The 16300-nt window shown below is 38.9% G+C and overlaps 1 protein-coding gene across 2 annotated transcripts in view; it reads left to right on the top strand.

The window, feature by feature from the left end:
- Positions 1-16300, top strand: part of SNX9 (sorting nexin 9) — a 63626-nt gene that overhangs the window by 25060 nt on the left and 22266 nt on the right. The window contains exons 5-8 of one of the 2 annotated variants that reach the window (XM_034060495.1): positions 12615-12798; positions 13565-13715; positions 15127-15211; positions 16045-16170. In XM_034060495.1, the coding sequence (XP_033916386.1) occupies positions 12615-12798; positions 13565-13715; positions 15127-15211; positions 16045-16170 (546 nt within the window). Of the gene's footprint in view, positions 1-12614; positions 12799-13561; positions 13716-15126; positions 15212-16044; positions 16171-16300 lie in introns of both variants that reach the window. The other variant, XM_034060494.1, reaches the window with a different exon arrangement.

The following is a 16300-nucleotide window of genomic DNA, read 5'->3' as shown; positions in this document are numbered from 1 at the left end:
AGCTCAATCACTGCTGTTTGGTTATATATAGTTTCTAGAAAAACTGCAGAACCTGATTTGAAGACTGCTTTATTCAGCTTCTGACACAGATCTGGTACTTTTTTCCAATGTCTTATTGCTAATGGAGATATAATTTGTATACTGAGCAGCCTAACTTTGACTTTCTGCTGTTAGGCTTTTCTCCTAGATCAGAGGGCTCTCTATTGCATGGTATTTTCTCCTTGCAAAATTCTATGGCTAATTGTCCTTTTGAGTAAGAAATTGTCTTACACCAGATAGATAGAATAAACAGATGCTTTTTCTACCTTCAGAAGGAAAGCTGATTTTCAGTGTCTTTGATCTTACAGCTTTTCTATAATGTGTACACTGGATGATGTGAAATAGATCAACAATGGTGTAGAAAAGCCCGATACAGTGAAAGATCTTTGGTTCCTGTAATATTGCATCCCAAGGTTATACTGAGTTGTTCATCCCCTGCGCACCTGTTTTAGAGCCACTGCTTATAAGAGTACAGTAAGAATAGTTGTGCTTCACCAGTATGACCCTTCCCCTAGGTGTATTCCTGTGTGTTAAATTGTTTAACATGACTGTGCCCAGTCTCCTGGGATTCATCTGTGTTCAGATGCACAGTAGCAAGCAATTGACTTACTCTTTTCAAGTGCTTTAATGAGTAAGTCAATTTACAAAGCACTTAAGTAAAACAGAATAAAATGTCAGATTGTTTGTCAGTGTAGAGAGAATTGCTGTAGGTGGCAGAGCAGCGGGACTAAAATGTTCATAGATATTGTCTGGTGGACTGAATAAGAAAAAGCTGCATTCCTAAATGCAGACCTTTTGTGCTATCTATCCTATTTTATACTAACATGAGGGGGTAGAGGCTTATTACAAGAAGACTTCATGAAAGCATTTCTAAATGAATAGGATGTTTTGGGATTCTTCTTACTACTACTGTATTGAAGAAGAGTACTTTCTGTAAATACGAAGTTACTTAGCATGCATGTAATTGCACAACACTCCTGCTCCCCAAGTTCAGTAAGTCAAAATGTCTTTATTCTTCTAACAGTAAGTAAAAAAACGTAACAAAACACAAAGCCCCACAAACAAACAAAAAAAACCCACATAAAAACCCAAAACAACAAAACCAGATTGTTGCATAGTCTTTCAGTACCAAGCCGTATTAAAAGTAATACATCTGTCAGAACTGAAATGTGTGAATGTGGGGTTTTTTGGTTTTCCTTTTTAAGAGAACAGTTAAACAATGATGTTGTGATTTAACCCTGGTAGACAGCTAAGCCCCACCCACTTCTTTCCCTGGTCCCACTGGAGGGGAGAATTGGAAGAATAAAAGTGAGAAAACTCAGGGTTGCAGTAAGGACAGTTTAACAGGTAAAAAGCCACATAGGCAAGCAAAGCAAAACAAGGAATTTACGCACTACTTCCCACCAGCAGGCAGGTGTTTAGCTATCTCCAGGAAAGCAGGGCTCCGTCATGTGTAATTGTTACTTGGGAAGACAAATGCCCTAACTCTGAACATGTGGTATTGCTGTGAACCCTCTTGGCCAGCTTGCTGGCTGAAGCAGGTGAGAAACAGAGACCTTGACACTGTACAAGCACTGTTCAGCAATACTAAAACATCCCTGTGTTATCAACATTGTTTCCAGAACAAATCTGAAATATAGTACCATACCAGCTACTTTGAAGAAAATTAACCCTGTCCTAGTCAAAACCAGTACAACCAGTTATATTTGAATGCAGACTTGGTCTGTAACTTTTTTCCTGTCTTAGCTTCATTTGTCATGTTCTGAACTGGTTAGCTTATCGGTTTAAGAGTACATCTCAGATGGCAGCGTGCTTCTGACAGTGTTTTAAGAAATTCCAACAAATGTCTCTTTTTAGCTTTACATATTGTAATTTTGCTGGCATATCTTCATGTGCCCTGATGTGTCTAGGGGATTGACTTCAGTGCATGTAATACAGAACCCTGAATCATTCCAGTTTTCCCAGATCAGTTTCTACATGTACATCTCTCTCTCAAATTGAAAGTAACTTCTTACATCTTTCTACACCCTTCCCTCAAACAAAAGGCTTTTGCTTTCCTACTGTGGAATCCATAACTTTTTGGTGTTAAGAAAACATCATCAGCTCAAACACTGTTCTACTTCCTGCCTGTCCCTTTCTAAGAAGGATTTTTTTATTGTTCAGTAAATAATCTCATGAAAAATAATTAAAAAAGCAATAACTAAAAGAGCCAGTATTAATTCCTGTTCTTCACTGAGAAAGACACAATGACCACAGCAACGCTATGGTGTTGTACCTTACTTGGGTTTGACACAGCTATAAAGTGACAGTAGAAAAGCGGCACAGAGGTACTTCTTCAGGAGAAGAATTCTGCATGACCCTTGGCAGTTCACTCTTCCTCAACTGATTCCTTGCATCAGTAGTGTCCCAGCAGTACCTGTCTTGGCAAAACTTGCAGCTGTTCTTTTAAAGAGCTACCCACAGAAGATGTTGGGGAGATGAAAACAATCAGAGAAAGCAATGAAGCTAATTATGCACAAACAAGAGAAAAAGAATTACTCAAGGTGGCTATTTTTACACTCAGAAAAACAGATAACATTTAATGTTAAATCTGTCCACAAATGTGGGGTTTAATGTCTGAAAAGCCTTAAAAAAATATTCCACAAAATACAGTTTAAGTAACATTTAGTTGTCCAAGGTGGAGGTTGTTGTATGGGTTTTGTAGGGGTCTTGTTTTGACCTTGCAGACCTTGGGCAGAGGAATGAGAAATCTTTCTTCTGTCAGTCTGCTGTTCCTCTGAGCAGCAATGCATTGTGCTAATTTTAGACTGTCATTTGGAACAACCAGTGAATAGTATATCAGCACTTACGTTTTTTCTATTTGTTAGAATTGCATTTATATATTACAGTTAGTTACCTTTAAACTTGTGGTGGTAGAATAATGCTGGCAATAATAGTACTGAAATGAATATAAATTATGGCAGGTTAAACCAAATAAACATCTTGAAATACATTGAACACTATTTCTCATTTCTGATGAAAAATGAGCAATATATTTTTCTCCTGTAGTATTTGATGCCAAGTTGCTTACAGGAGTTATGGCAACAATGGATATCCTATTTCACATCTCTAAATAGTGTTTCTCATTGCAGTTGACCAAGAAGTTGTTAGCTTTGGTATCATTTAGAGCCTTCATAATTAAAGTATGTATGGAAATAATGTAAAAGTCCTACTGAGTGGTCTCTTCTATTGGGGTTTTTCTTTTATTGTTGGGGATCAAGACTAGTGCTTCTCAAGTCACAGATGTACTTGCATTTATTTTGCATGTGTACCAGGTTCAGAAACTGGTGTTGTAACAGCAGTGTTCTCTCTCTACATTCTAAACCACAACTTGAGCTGTTTTTTCATTCATCCAGCTTAAAATGCTTTAAAAGTTGTGAACAAATATCAGCTTTTCATTTTAACAGTAGTGATTACCTGAGTTATTCAAATTTCATCTAAATTAAATTACAGCTGTATTGGCCCAAACTGTTTCTCCTTATTAAGAAGCTAAAACTTTTAAATCTCTAGTGGTCTGTAAGCAAACTGTACGTACAGTTGATCGTCATGTAGTCTTACTGGTTACATGTGTAACATACATGTTTGAACTTAGGATAGATAAATGTGAATTTCAGTATACTATTTATTTTAGCCTGTATGGTTTCTCCTCCTTTCCCTCTAAAGCTGAAAGCCTAGCCTTTTTTTTTATTATTTATTTTTTTAATCTTTCTTCTTCCACCAAAGAATAGAAAACTAGTATTAGAAATGGATGCGTGAAATTCAAGTGGAGTACTGCCTGTCTGTTTCAGGATAGAAGTGGATCACCAGCTATGTTGACGCAAGAGCTGTAGATGTGGCTTCACAGTATTTAAGATATGGTTAGCTGCAAGACCTATTTTTGTAAGTTGCATTTGTAGAGGAGTTTGTTCCCTTTTCTTGATGCTGATTCTCTAACCACTGCCAAGATTACTTCTGTATGAAGATGACTGTACAGCTCTTCCTACTTCTGGATAAAATAAGTATCCTGAGAGTTTGTATTTTTTGTGAATTGCAGATTTGTCAGTTAATTCCAGTGTGATCTTAGTAAGTCTACATTTCACATCTTCAGCTATGTTGTGGGCAGAACTGTGAGGTTTCATGAGTAGGTACAGGAAGCAACTAGCCTAAACCTCTCATGTTTGTATTGTTTTTTCCAGTGGTAAATATGAAAGCTCTTAGGATATTTTCTAAGTAAAAGAGAAACTACTACACAGTTGTTTGTTATGAAAAGAAATTGACTGGTTTTTGTGTAGAAAACCCTTTCCCTTCAGAAAACTGTAACATGTGCATAGGCAGGGTGAATAAACAGTGGAAGCATGTAGTTTGATGTGCAGGAGCTGAGGCTGGTGTGTAGGCAAAAGTGGTTAAATATGCACAAGGAGGACACTAAAGAAGCTATTCCTAGAGCTTTACTTTGTATCTTTTCCACTCTTTGCAACTCAGTGCTGGAAAGGCAAATTAGTTTTTAAATTTGCATACCAGAACTTCCCCCACCATGAACTGCTACTAGGAGCAATAAATGTTAAGGTTGGAGAAAATAAATATAGTGGTCTTAAGAGTGCACTGTTCCACTTACGTGGAAATTTTGGCATGTACGTTAATATGCTGCTGTAACAGCATTTCCATTCTCTGACTTAGCTGCGTGTGCAGTAAAGTATTATCATGGGAAATGTGACTCACTTGTGTTTGGTTAAGTCCAATTTGTCTTATTAAACCAGTATGCTAAATTAGATTATAAAATAAGCAGGTAGGTTCACCATGAAAGTTACAATTAGTTGTTTATAGATTTTGGAAATTATCACTTAGTTGACTAACCAACCTTACCTCTGCATAAATGTATATATTCATAAGGTTACGTGTAAAGTTGCCTGTATGTGTGCATAAGTTATGTCTAGGAGGGCATAGTGCAAAAGACATAAAAACTATGGGCAAAACTAGTGGGTTAGAACTGTTAGAAGATTTTTTCTTTTTTAAAAAAAGAAGAGGGTGTGGGAGGGAATGAAAAAGCACTCAGTGTTTTATGGTAGTTTGGCTTTCATGAGTAGTAACTTCTAGTTCCTCCTATAGGTAATGCAGACAGTGACATTGCTACGTGTAATTTGAAAACAACTCTTCTCTCCCCCATCTCAATCGCAGTACTGCATTCAGACCTGTAACAAGAATTTGTGATCAGTTCTTGTTTAACTGAAGTGCCAGGCAGTGACTTCATAAAGTACCTGAAACTGACTTGTTTGATTTGAAATTAATTGCATTGACATATTAAAAACCAACTGTCCAACATGTGACAGTACCAGTTCCAACTATGGAGTTGTCTTGAGGGTGGTTTGTTTTTTTTGGTGTCTGTCCAAGTGGAATGCAAAGGTTTGGCAACAAGTTGTTAAACTGCAGTAATGTGCTCATTCCTCACCACCTGCACCCCTGCCCTCAGGCAAAATCTGACTATTGAAATAGTCAGTTTTCCACAACTTAGTCTTTGCATGTTCTTTTTCTTGTAGCTTTGTTTTCATTTGACTTCATGAGGTACTTTAGTAGTCTAGTAGTTTGGTGTTGACTACATAAAGAATACTTGATAATAATGACAGTCTTGTCCACCCTCCTATGAGAATATCTACTTGCTTGCACACTTAGAGTGGCATGCGGCACACGTGTTGCCTGATCCCTTTCACCACAGGAGGGGGTTTACTGCAGTATATAGTTTCCTTCCTGATTTTTTTTTCCTTTCCCTTTTAAGATGGAGTCATGGGCATTTGTAACTGAAAGTGCTGAGCTGAACAGCCTCAGCCATTAATACCCGTTAAACTCTTCCACCAGAAAAAAAAGAAACGGCAACAAGGGAAACCCCTCTCTTGTTCCCAGACAGAGTGCGTTTTCCAAAAAGGAAAGATAAAGCTGTTTTTAATCTTTGTGGCCTGATACTGGGATGTCTAGAGAGCATCAGAGAGGAACAGGGAGTCTTTCTTCAGTTTCTGACATTGCTGTGACTGCTGCTTGGAAGACTATCTGAAATTTCTGATCTGTGTTTTGAGAAGAAACCATTAGGGACTGAAATCTGCTTAAGAGAAGACAAGGATATGAAGTGGTAACTTGGTTGCCATTTGCATGTGTGCAGGTGTAAAAACAGAAGCCTGAGAGAGTGCCACTGAATAAATATATGTAGGATTTTTTTAGTGGCTGAAACTTGAAGCTAAGCAAACTTTAAAAAAAAATAATTTTTGAGCCATGAGGATGACAATAGATGTGCCTTTTTCCTCCCCTCGTCCCATCACTGAGTATTGTGAATATGCATCTTTCTAAAAGACAGTACTGTATTTCAAACATGGGGTTTTTTGAGCTGAATCAGGAGTTAATAGATGGAAATCCTGTGCCTACATGGTGCAGAAACAATGCACCTCTAGTCCACTTTGGCTGTGAAAAAATTGAAAGAACTGTGCTGCTCTTCATGGAAATAACTCCGTTCTTCCACAGGCGGTTTAGGTTTTGTGTGTGCTCAAAGCAAGGGAAGTCTAGTGAGAGTGTCTTGGCTTTATTTGGTTTGTGAGCAGGCAAAGCCCAGCTCTTTGCAGGGACTATCTTATGAAGGAGGACTGGGGCTGGGAGTGGAGGTGCTGGATGATGGTTTCGTCTTGAAGGAAGCAAGATGACAGGAGCAGCTGAGGAACAAATGGGTTCCTTAAACAGCATTGTTACTGCTCTCTTGCCAACTGCTTCTGGAGGTCCACTTTCCTGTTGCTTCCATGTATTTATCCACAGTAACATTCTATTATGTGATTCTGTAAGGTTGACTGTCCCTTAAAGTCTAGCCCATATCTACTTTCACTTTTCCTAGAGCATTTCTTTAAGGAGAAAACATATTTAAGTTGTACAATAGAAAAGGGGGCCTTCCTTTAAAGTGGAAGAAGTGCTCAGGACCACAGTGCTAAGCTAGTGATAGACCAGGAAAAAGCTTCAGTGTAAAATATGATGGGCATGGCAGCTACTTCATCTGCTAATGTGTGCACTTGTTCTGCGGTAAATTCATATGATAATACATCACAGTGACTGCAATTCTGGGATTGCTGCAAAGTAGCCTTTTAGCCATTCATGTTTCTTCCTGGTGGAAAACAGCTTGATTTTTAGATGATTGTTCTATACTCAATTTTTAAAATATATCTATTCAGAGGCTGTTCTCTAAAGAACTTGAATTTAGGGTAATGTCTGAGTGTAACTTAGTGTAATGCCTAAGGCATTGTCTCTGCAGGTAACTAAGGCAACGTGAAACTGGAGAGGTGTGTTCATTCCTGTGGGCTATTCAGCTAAGTCACCATGAGTTCTTGTGTTTTCTGCCATTTCTCTGTGCCATCTTTTCAACCCCTCTTCAAGAATGCAGTACATTTCATTGCAGCTTTGCCTGTCCTGGGCTTCCCTTGATCTGGTCAGACTTACTTTCTCTTACTTCTTCAGCACAGTTTCTATCTGCAAGAGTAGATTTCAAGGGGTGTTTCTTACAGTTGGAGGTCTTAATTTTTCATGGTACCATTACCTAGATCTTAGGTACTCAACTTAGTTTTAGCATTTGAACATCGTGTTTGTTTTGGCTTTTGTCCCTCTGTTGACGCAGGAGTCACAGACAACACAGAGGCGAACAGTGTGATCAAGTGATTGCCAAAGTTTATTCAGATACAGTGCTCCTTTTATACCCTTACACCCTTAGGTTTCTTATGTAACAGCCTTGGATACTAAGCTCTAACTGGTTAGTCTAGAGGTTACTACCGTTTACAAAGCTCATGTTTATAACTTGTTATAATTCTGATTAAGTACCTTACTCTAAAAATACAGTGGGAAACTACAACCTTGGCAGAGATCATTCTCTGCGCATTTTCAGTGGAAAATTACAGAGGCCTAACAAGACAATTGACCTTGCTTATGCCTGCCAAGAATCTTCTTACTTTACAGTAACAAGGCTCAGGGTATTGGGATCGCTCACTATGTGGCCTTGGCTCTTCAAGAATTCCCACAGCCCTCAGGAGTAGAATGGATCTATTTGTCCATCAGGAGTATCCATTAATATGAGGGAGGAGTCTGCCAGAAGCAACATACTTGGTGAAGAGGTCAATAAAAGATTTTTATATAGGGCAGAGAGACACCTCATTGACTTATCTTAGCTTTACTGTTTATAATTCTGGATTCTCTGGAAAATAGCAAAGATGTGATTTCTTCCTATGTAATTCATTATGTTCATTTGGTAAAGATACTGATACTCCACTGTGAAGCTGAATATTTTCCTATTGTGGTGGAATTTTTCCTCATTCAGCTATTATTAGATATTTAAAAAAAAATACTAGACTTCTACTCCCCCAGGCCCCCCCACTGGTAATGATCTGTTTCTATAGTGAGTTTGAATCTGCCCTTAATGGAAGACTCTTAAAATATTTAATAATGTGTTCCCTCTGTTGTCTGTTCCCCAAATAGCCTTTTTCTCCTAGATCAGTAGGAGCAAGCAGGTCTGTAGTAGTCTACAGAAAGGAAAATCAGCTGCCTTTAAGGAGCTTATCCTTGAATTTAATCTCAGTGTACTGGTTTGATTTTAGCTGGCAGAGCAAAGAGTTGCGCCCTCAGCAAGTTTGCCACTGACACCAAGCTGTGTGGTACTGTTGATAACGCTGGAGGGAAGGAATGCCATTCAGAGGGACCTTGACACCCTTGTGAGCTGGGCTGATGCCAACCTCATGAAGTTTAGCCATGACAAGTGCAAGGTCCTACACCTGGGTCAGAGCAATCCCAAGCACAGCTACAGGTTGGGCAGAGAAGAGATTCAGAGCAGCCCTGTGGAGAAGGACTTGGGGGTGCTGTCAATGAGAAAATGAACACAATCCAGCTTCACTGTGTGCTCGCAGCCCAGAAAGCCAACTGTATCCTGGGCTGCATCAAAAGGAGCGTGACCAGCAGGTCAAAGGAGGTGATCCTGCCCCTCTACTCCGCTCTTGTGAGACCTCACTTGGAGTATTGTGTGCAGTTCTGGTGTCCTCAACATAAAAAGGACATGGTACTCTTAGAACAAGTCCAGAGGAGGGCCACAAGGATGATCAGGGGACTGGAACACCTCCCGTATGAAGACAGGCTGAGAAAGTTGTGGCTGTTGAGCCTGGAGAAGAGAAGGCTGCATGGAGACCTCATAGCAGCCTTCCAGTATCTGAAGGAGGCCTTATAGGGATGGTGGTGAGGGACTATTCATTAGGGACTGTAGTGATAGGACAAGGGGTAACAGGTTAAAACTTAAACAGGGGAGGTTTAGATTCTATATAAGGAAGAAGTTCTTTACTGGTAGGGTCATGAGGCACTGGAATGAGTTGCCCAGGGAGGTTGTGAATGTTCCATCCCTGGCAGTGTTCAAGTTGGACAGAGCTTTGGGTGATATAGTTTAGTGTGAGGTGTCCCTGCCCATGGCAGGGGGGTTGGAACTAGATGATCTTAAGGTCCTTTCCAACCCTGACTATTCTATGATTCTGTGGTTTGAAGGCTGATTAGTTTCTTAATTATGTATGGTGTGGCATTTGTGTGTTTGCATTGGACATTGCTTGCATACTTGGATATTAGGGGTGCTGTATCAGGTCATGTTGACTAAATAACAGCAACTTCTTCTAAGGACTTTTTTTTGTGCTGATTAGAGGGAGATCAAAGGATTATCAATTTCAGTTCTGGAAAACTCAAGGTGGGAGAACATGCAATTTAATCACAAAATACTTGCTGGCTTAATTAGAGTTTGTTCAACCCAAGCTAAGCCCCATGAATAGCTTCTTGTTTTGAATCTGTCAGCTGCTGAGATCCATGGAACTGCTGACTGGAGGTGAGGCTACCCTTTTAACAAATGCTGTCTTTACTTGGTCCTCCACAGTGCTATGGGACCTTGAGGTTCCTGAACCCTTCTCCATATCTACTACCACTTAGATGTGTCTACAGTGTGTATAGACATAAACAAATGTTTGAAGAAAGATATGTTGGACTTGATGATCAACCTAGTAGATTCTGCAGTCCTATAAGAGGAGACCTGTAAATGCTGTGAGAGGTGTTGTCTATATAAATATTCGTAATTCATCTCTTAACCTCTTCCGTAGTGCTTCAGAAAGAAATGTAGACCCTTAGGCTGAAAGGAGCTGAGTGGCAATAATGTATCCCACCCTTTTTGTAGCATATGGGTGATATGGGCAAGAGCTTACCCAAGAGCTTTCTTGGACACCTCAGAAGTAAAATTTTCTGATTTGAACAGTGCTTTCATACACATAGATAGAGATAAGGCATCTGAGAGGGCAATTTAAGTAATCTGTTTCCCCTTGCTACAGAATTTACAATCAGCAATTGTTGGTAACTTTGATTGCTCTTGTAATTCTTTAATAGCGTACCCACTATTAATATTATTGCCTCCCCCATGTTTTGCAGGAGATTTTAGGAGTTTTTTGCTACCTGCCTGTGTACCAGGTTTCACATGAACTGTAGTTCATGAAGAGGAAATATTTGCTCAGCCTTTTAGCAGTCATCCCACTTCTCATCTTTCACTTGCCAGTGATCAGCGCAACATACATTGCAGAAGTACAGGCAAATGAATGTTATGCAAACTGTTGTTCTCTACATGCTCTAAGCTAGGTTAGGAGCAAGAGATGCTTTTCCGTGTAGTTGGACTCCAGTGTACCTGATTTAATTTAGCATGACATCAGCCAGTTTATTATCTTTGCATGGTTATTTCTCTTTACAGAAACTCTTACCTGGTGAACATCATAGTAGGAGCAGGCTGGTATAAACTACCAGCAACTTCTTTGTAATTATTGAGAGTAGCAGTGTCCATGAATTAGGTAGACCTCAATGATGTTGCTCCCTTAGGGAGCGGTGTTTGTTCTTGCATGAGTTTCATCTTCAAAAAAAAGAAAATATCCCCCAAACTATCAGTATAGAAGCTGTCCACATAATGTCTCTCACTCCACCAACCCTAAGAGATCCACTGACTCTCATGAGTCTTCTCAATGGTGATTCCCCCCAGCTTGGGGGCTTAATATCCAGATCTTGGGGATTCTGTACCTAAAGAACAGGTGTTACATGATATCAACAGTATTTTCAAGTCTTAAAAGTCTGATAGCCTCTGTGAAGTCTGTCAGATAACTTCATTGTAGGAAAAGCTAAAGCAAGAGCTCTTATTCCAGAATAGTATCTCAAAGTTGAAATTAGAGGATTTTTAGTGGGGAAGAATTGAATGTGGAGTAGCTGTACCTTTTTCTGTGTAAGAAACAAACTTATTCAACATTTCTCAGAGAATAATTTGGCCTTTAATGGAAGTTTTATTAAATTTTCTCTACTGGCATATGTTTGAAGATTCAGGTGAATGTTATAGTCCAATAGAAATAAATTTGTGTTTGGTATCCCTTTTTTGATATGCTGTTTCATGGTTTAAAACATGCACTAGCCTCTGCAGTTTTGGGGACTTCCTTTTATAAAACTCAGGTTTTCTCTCTACTGAATACAACGATCTTTATAGGCTTTGTTTTGCTTTCCTTCTTCTTCTTTTCCTCCTGTACTTTGGGTGTATTGGTTTTGATTTGCGTTCCTTTTTTCTTTCTGCAAGCTAGTCTGCACTAAGTTTGGAGTAGACTGCACTTTAGTCAATGCCTTTTCAAAGTGTAGTGTAAAAATCAGGTATCTGAGCAGCATGCTAAGCTATTAATCCAACTTAATGACAGATAACTTGACAAATTGATGTAGTAGTTAGAGACATGTCTGCTCTACATTCTTGCACTGAGATTTCCACCTCCACAACAGCATCAGCAGGAGGGTGTGTGTGATTACCTTCATCAGTAGCTTATGCTGAGAGTAGGTCTACAGGGATGTGCCAGATTGTTCCTTGATAGATGTTTGTTTCTTTCCCTTGTCTTCACTGTGAGTGAGTTAAGCTCTGACAGGGAAGCTGAGCAGGTCGCTGGCCCTAACTGTCACAAGAAGAGTAATGGTGTGGGTGGGCAATTTATGATTTGCTTTCAGTAAAGCCACTAATCTGAGTTTGATAAAACAAGTGTTTGGAAAAATGTAGTCCTTGACTTCCGAGTTTGTTTTAAATGTGGTCATTGGTCCATAGTTTTACGTAATTAATAGTTCACATGCACCATACTTATGGTGTTGGTGTAAAATAATTACCATGAGTAAGAGCTTTTCCTAACACTGTTGGAAGAAATAGTTTAATTTCCCTGAGGAGATGTAACACACTTATTAGTATGCATTGATGTCACATTGCAGGAAAGCTGGTAAGTTCATCCAGGTTTTTACTGTATTTAAGACTTGTGTGGCTGGGAATGTTAAGATTTGGCAGATGTTCCTAAATCGAATGAGTGCTGAATACAAACTCATGTTCTATCAGCAGGAAGTCAGACTTCAGGAAGTATGTGGTCTTTACTCATTTCTTCAGCAGGCAGGGGGGTTGGAACTAGATGATCTTGAGGTCCTTTCCAATCCTAACCTATGATTCTATGATTCTTCTTTATTTTTGTCTTTATACAATGTAGGCAAACAATGACAATGATCCTTGGTCCAGCTGGAACGTTGGGAAGTCTGGGAACTGGGATAACGGAAATGCTGTTGACAGCTGGGCAGCGAAACCTGAAAGTGCAGCTAGCCAGAGAAACAGTGCTTCAAATAACTGGGAGGCGGCAGCAGCATTTGGTCATCCACAGGCATACCAAGGACCAGGTGCAGTAATAATGCTCTTATTTTTGAGTAAATTAGAGTAGGTGGACAGCAGAGGTAAGAATTGCTTCATCTTTCCTAGCAATGGAACAGTGGCTTATATTAAAAACAAAATGAACCAGTTTCCTAGTAGAACATTGCCACATGGGTAAACTGAACACTAGAATAATTGTCCTTTAAAATAAAATAAAAACAGACCTACAATAGCAGACACCTCAAACTTGTATGGAAACATGGCAAGCCAGTGTCTTGTGCATACATGATCTATTCTCAGGCATGTTGTTCAGCTTGATTAACTGGAGTTTTTAAACACTCTTGAACTATTTGTGCCCTGAGGCCTTTGGAGAAGTAATTTCTTAAATCCTTAGTTTTAGGAAGTGGGTAGCCTTTCAGAAGGCTTCTCTACTGTAGTAAAAGCCTAAATTATGAGGAGAACTTACAACTGGGGAATGCTAACCTGGAGTCAGTGAATATGGAATTCATCTATTAAATTCATTTTAGCATGCCAGCATCTCTTCTTTCTTTTTATTCTATTTTTTTTCCCCTCTCCCTCAATGGATTTCTAGTGTAGTGTTTTGCAAGTTGTATTGGTGGGGCAGTAGTTGTAATTGTGGAGGAATCGTAAAACAGAAGGCTGAACTAGATCTTAATATATTTACCTTGTTGGTTATTTGCATGTGTGTGCTGAGGTAGCTGCTTCTGCTTTTGAAGATTAAATATTTAACTTTCTCCTTTCCCTACCCCTGTGTCCTCTCCTATACTTCAGCAGCTGCTGATGATGATGAGTGGGATGATGATTGGGATGACCCAAAATCAACTTCACCATCTTATCTTGGTTACAAGGAGACTGAGGCATCGGAGGCAGGGGGAGTCCAGCGTGGAAACTCTCGTGCAGCCGCTATGAAGTTGCCACTTAACAAGTAATGGAAAATGGAGGGGAAAATACATATATATTTAAGAGAATTGGAACTTGACAAGATGTTTAAATGTGTGACCATTCAACCTTCTATGGAAATATTACAGTTTTGAGGTAGAAGAGGAGATGAATTTGTAGTTTGGCGTTCTCCCTGTGTGATCAGATACCACAGATGAATGGAAGCCTAAAAGCACATGACAAAGCTGTATAATTTTGAGAAGTGTTACATGGGCAAATTACACGTCTATGAAATCTGAACTTCTAGACCTACTGGTCTTTAAAATTTAACTGTCTTTAACAGTATGTGTATGCTTAGTGAAAATGAAAGGTGATCGATGGTTTGTTCATAGGGTGAGACTGATCAGAGCTGCTGCCCCAAAGTTCATGAGCAATTTGAGTTGCTAGGAATAGGGAAAAATTCTCCTCTCCTGTGTTTATGCATTACCTAGTTTGATTCTTGAGCCATAGAAAGCTTAGTTTAGAAATAAAAATCTTCCAGTAGCATAAAGCATTGTCAGGATTGTACTAGCATTATTGCATGTTGCAACTTAGTTTTTTTACTCTAAAACTACTGTTATTCTGAGAAGCTACAGTTTCATAATCTTTAAGTGGATGAAAGCAGAGTAGAAAAGTATTGTAGCATAATGTTCTCTTTGAGTATGTAACTGAAATCAACTGGCTGTGCATGGCTGGTCATTATTTTATTAATCAGTGGATGTTCTGTCCAGTTCTGCAACAGTACATTGGCATACTGCAAAACCATTTAGTGTAACCAGTATAAACATACCTTGTTTAAGAGCATTGTCCTATTGTACTCCTCATCTTTGTGCAAGCAGGTAATAGCTTGGCAGTACTATAACAGCTAAGTATCTTCCTAATTAGAAGGAGGAATGCCATTTTTATATTTTTATATAATGTGTTATGCAGACTTTAAGGGCATTACAGTTGTTTTTCTCTGTAATTGTTGGATAAATTATTTAACGTAACTCATGTTTAAAAGCACTTGATAAATCTGCAGTTTACTATTCTTTCAGTGATTGAGCCCTTGCGATCTGAAGTAGCAGGGTGGTATGCATGAGGGTCTCTGTGTGTCCCTTCCCAGAGTGGTTGTTCTGCAGGGGAGTGGCAGATGTTATTTTGTGTCCTTCTGTTATGTTTGTTCTGATGGGCTGCAGGGCAAGGGTAACTACTTTGCCTTGAAGAAGGAGTCTGTATTGCACAAATAAAAAGTGGATGTCAGCCCCTAAAACTCTTGCTTTTTCAGGGCAAATTGTTGGTTGTTAAAGTAATCCATATAAATTCTTTTCTATACTTGAGAAATACTAAAGGGTTTTTTTCCTACCATGGCAGGTAATTCTGCATATGTCAAAAGAAGGAAAAAATAGAATAAATGTATCCTTTTGTTTTATTGTTAGATTTCCTGGATTCGCAAAACCTGGGATGGAACAGTATCTGTTGGCAAAGCAGCTAGCAAAACCCAAAGAGAAAATTCCCATAATTGTAAGCTGGGGTTGTGTGTGTAGTTTCTGTGTGTGGGTGGTGTGTTTTGCTTTAGGGCTGGGGGTTTTTGGTTTGGGTTTTTTATGGATTGTTGCATTTGGGGGTTTTCAGAGCTTTTTTTAGTCCTCCTCACCCTTTCTTTTTTTCTCCAGTGTAAGTTTCAGCCTCAGGGTTGCTGTGTGTATTTGGGTCAGAAGAAGCTGATACTGAACATATAATTAGTAATAGAACTGTACTTGAAAAAAAAAAACCCAAACAAACAAAACCCATCATGTACCATGTAAATACTTTGAAATTGTTGTGGACAGCATTTTATCATTGAGGACTTCTTCAGTGTCAAATTTTAAATCCTTCTTTCTTCCAGGTGTGCTGATGTAATTGTTATTTTCAGTACTTTTTTTTCCCTATGCTGGATCTGTTACTTGTGATCATGAAAATAAGCCTTTTTGGGAGGAAAAGCGAATGCATTACGTTGTTTTTTGGTTATCTAATTAGTTAATTAGTTATCTAATAAAAAGCAGTTGCATTCATAAAGGATTGCAGTATTCAGTCATGATGGTCAGGTCAACTTATCTGTAAAACCCACTCTTCTGTATATATGCTGTTCTAATGAAATGTAGCGCAAGTAGTAAACTTTAAAAAAAAAAGGTGCAATAAAGAAGATAAATGCAACCGTGGTCAATCATTTCTGGTTGCAAGAAAACCTTCAATTTTATGGCTATCAGTCTCTCACTTTTCACTTGAGAGTTTCCACTGATTAGAGAAAGTATTTGTCTCCTTGTTTGCAGGTGTTACAACATGATTTATTTTAAAATACTTGCAATTTCTTACAGATTGGTGATTATGGCCCAATGTGGGTTTATCCTACCTCTACATTTGACTGTGTGGTGGCAGATCCCAAAAAAGGTTCTAAAATGTATGGTCTCAAGAGCTACATTGAATATCAGCTGACCTGCACTGTAAGTGTGTCTGAAACAGGATCTTCTGTCTTGCAAGTATGGGTCATTTGTACATATAAGTAATACATTCAGTGTGACTTGGTCACAGGGTTATAATAGTAAGTCATAGGTGTCACCATTTTTTTTTTTT

This window comes from Melopsittacus undulatus, chromosome 3 (genome assembly GCF_012275295.1).
Source record: "Melopsittacus undulatus isolate bMelUnd1 chromosome 3, bMelUnd1.mat.Z, whole genome shotgun sequence".
NCBI lineage: Eukaryota > Metazoa > Chordata > Aves > Psittaciformes > Psittaculidae > Melopsittacus > Melopsittacus undulatus.
This window is presented reverse-complemented; position numbering and strand designations above follow the sequence as displayed.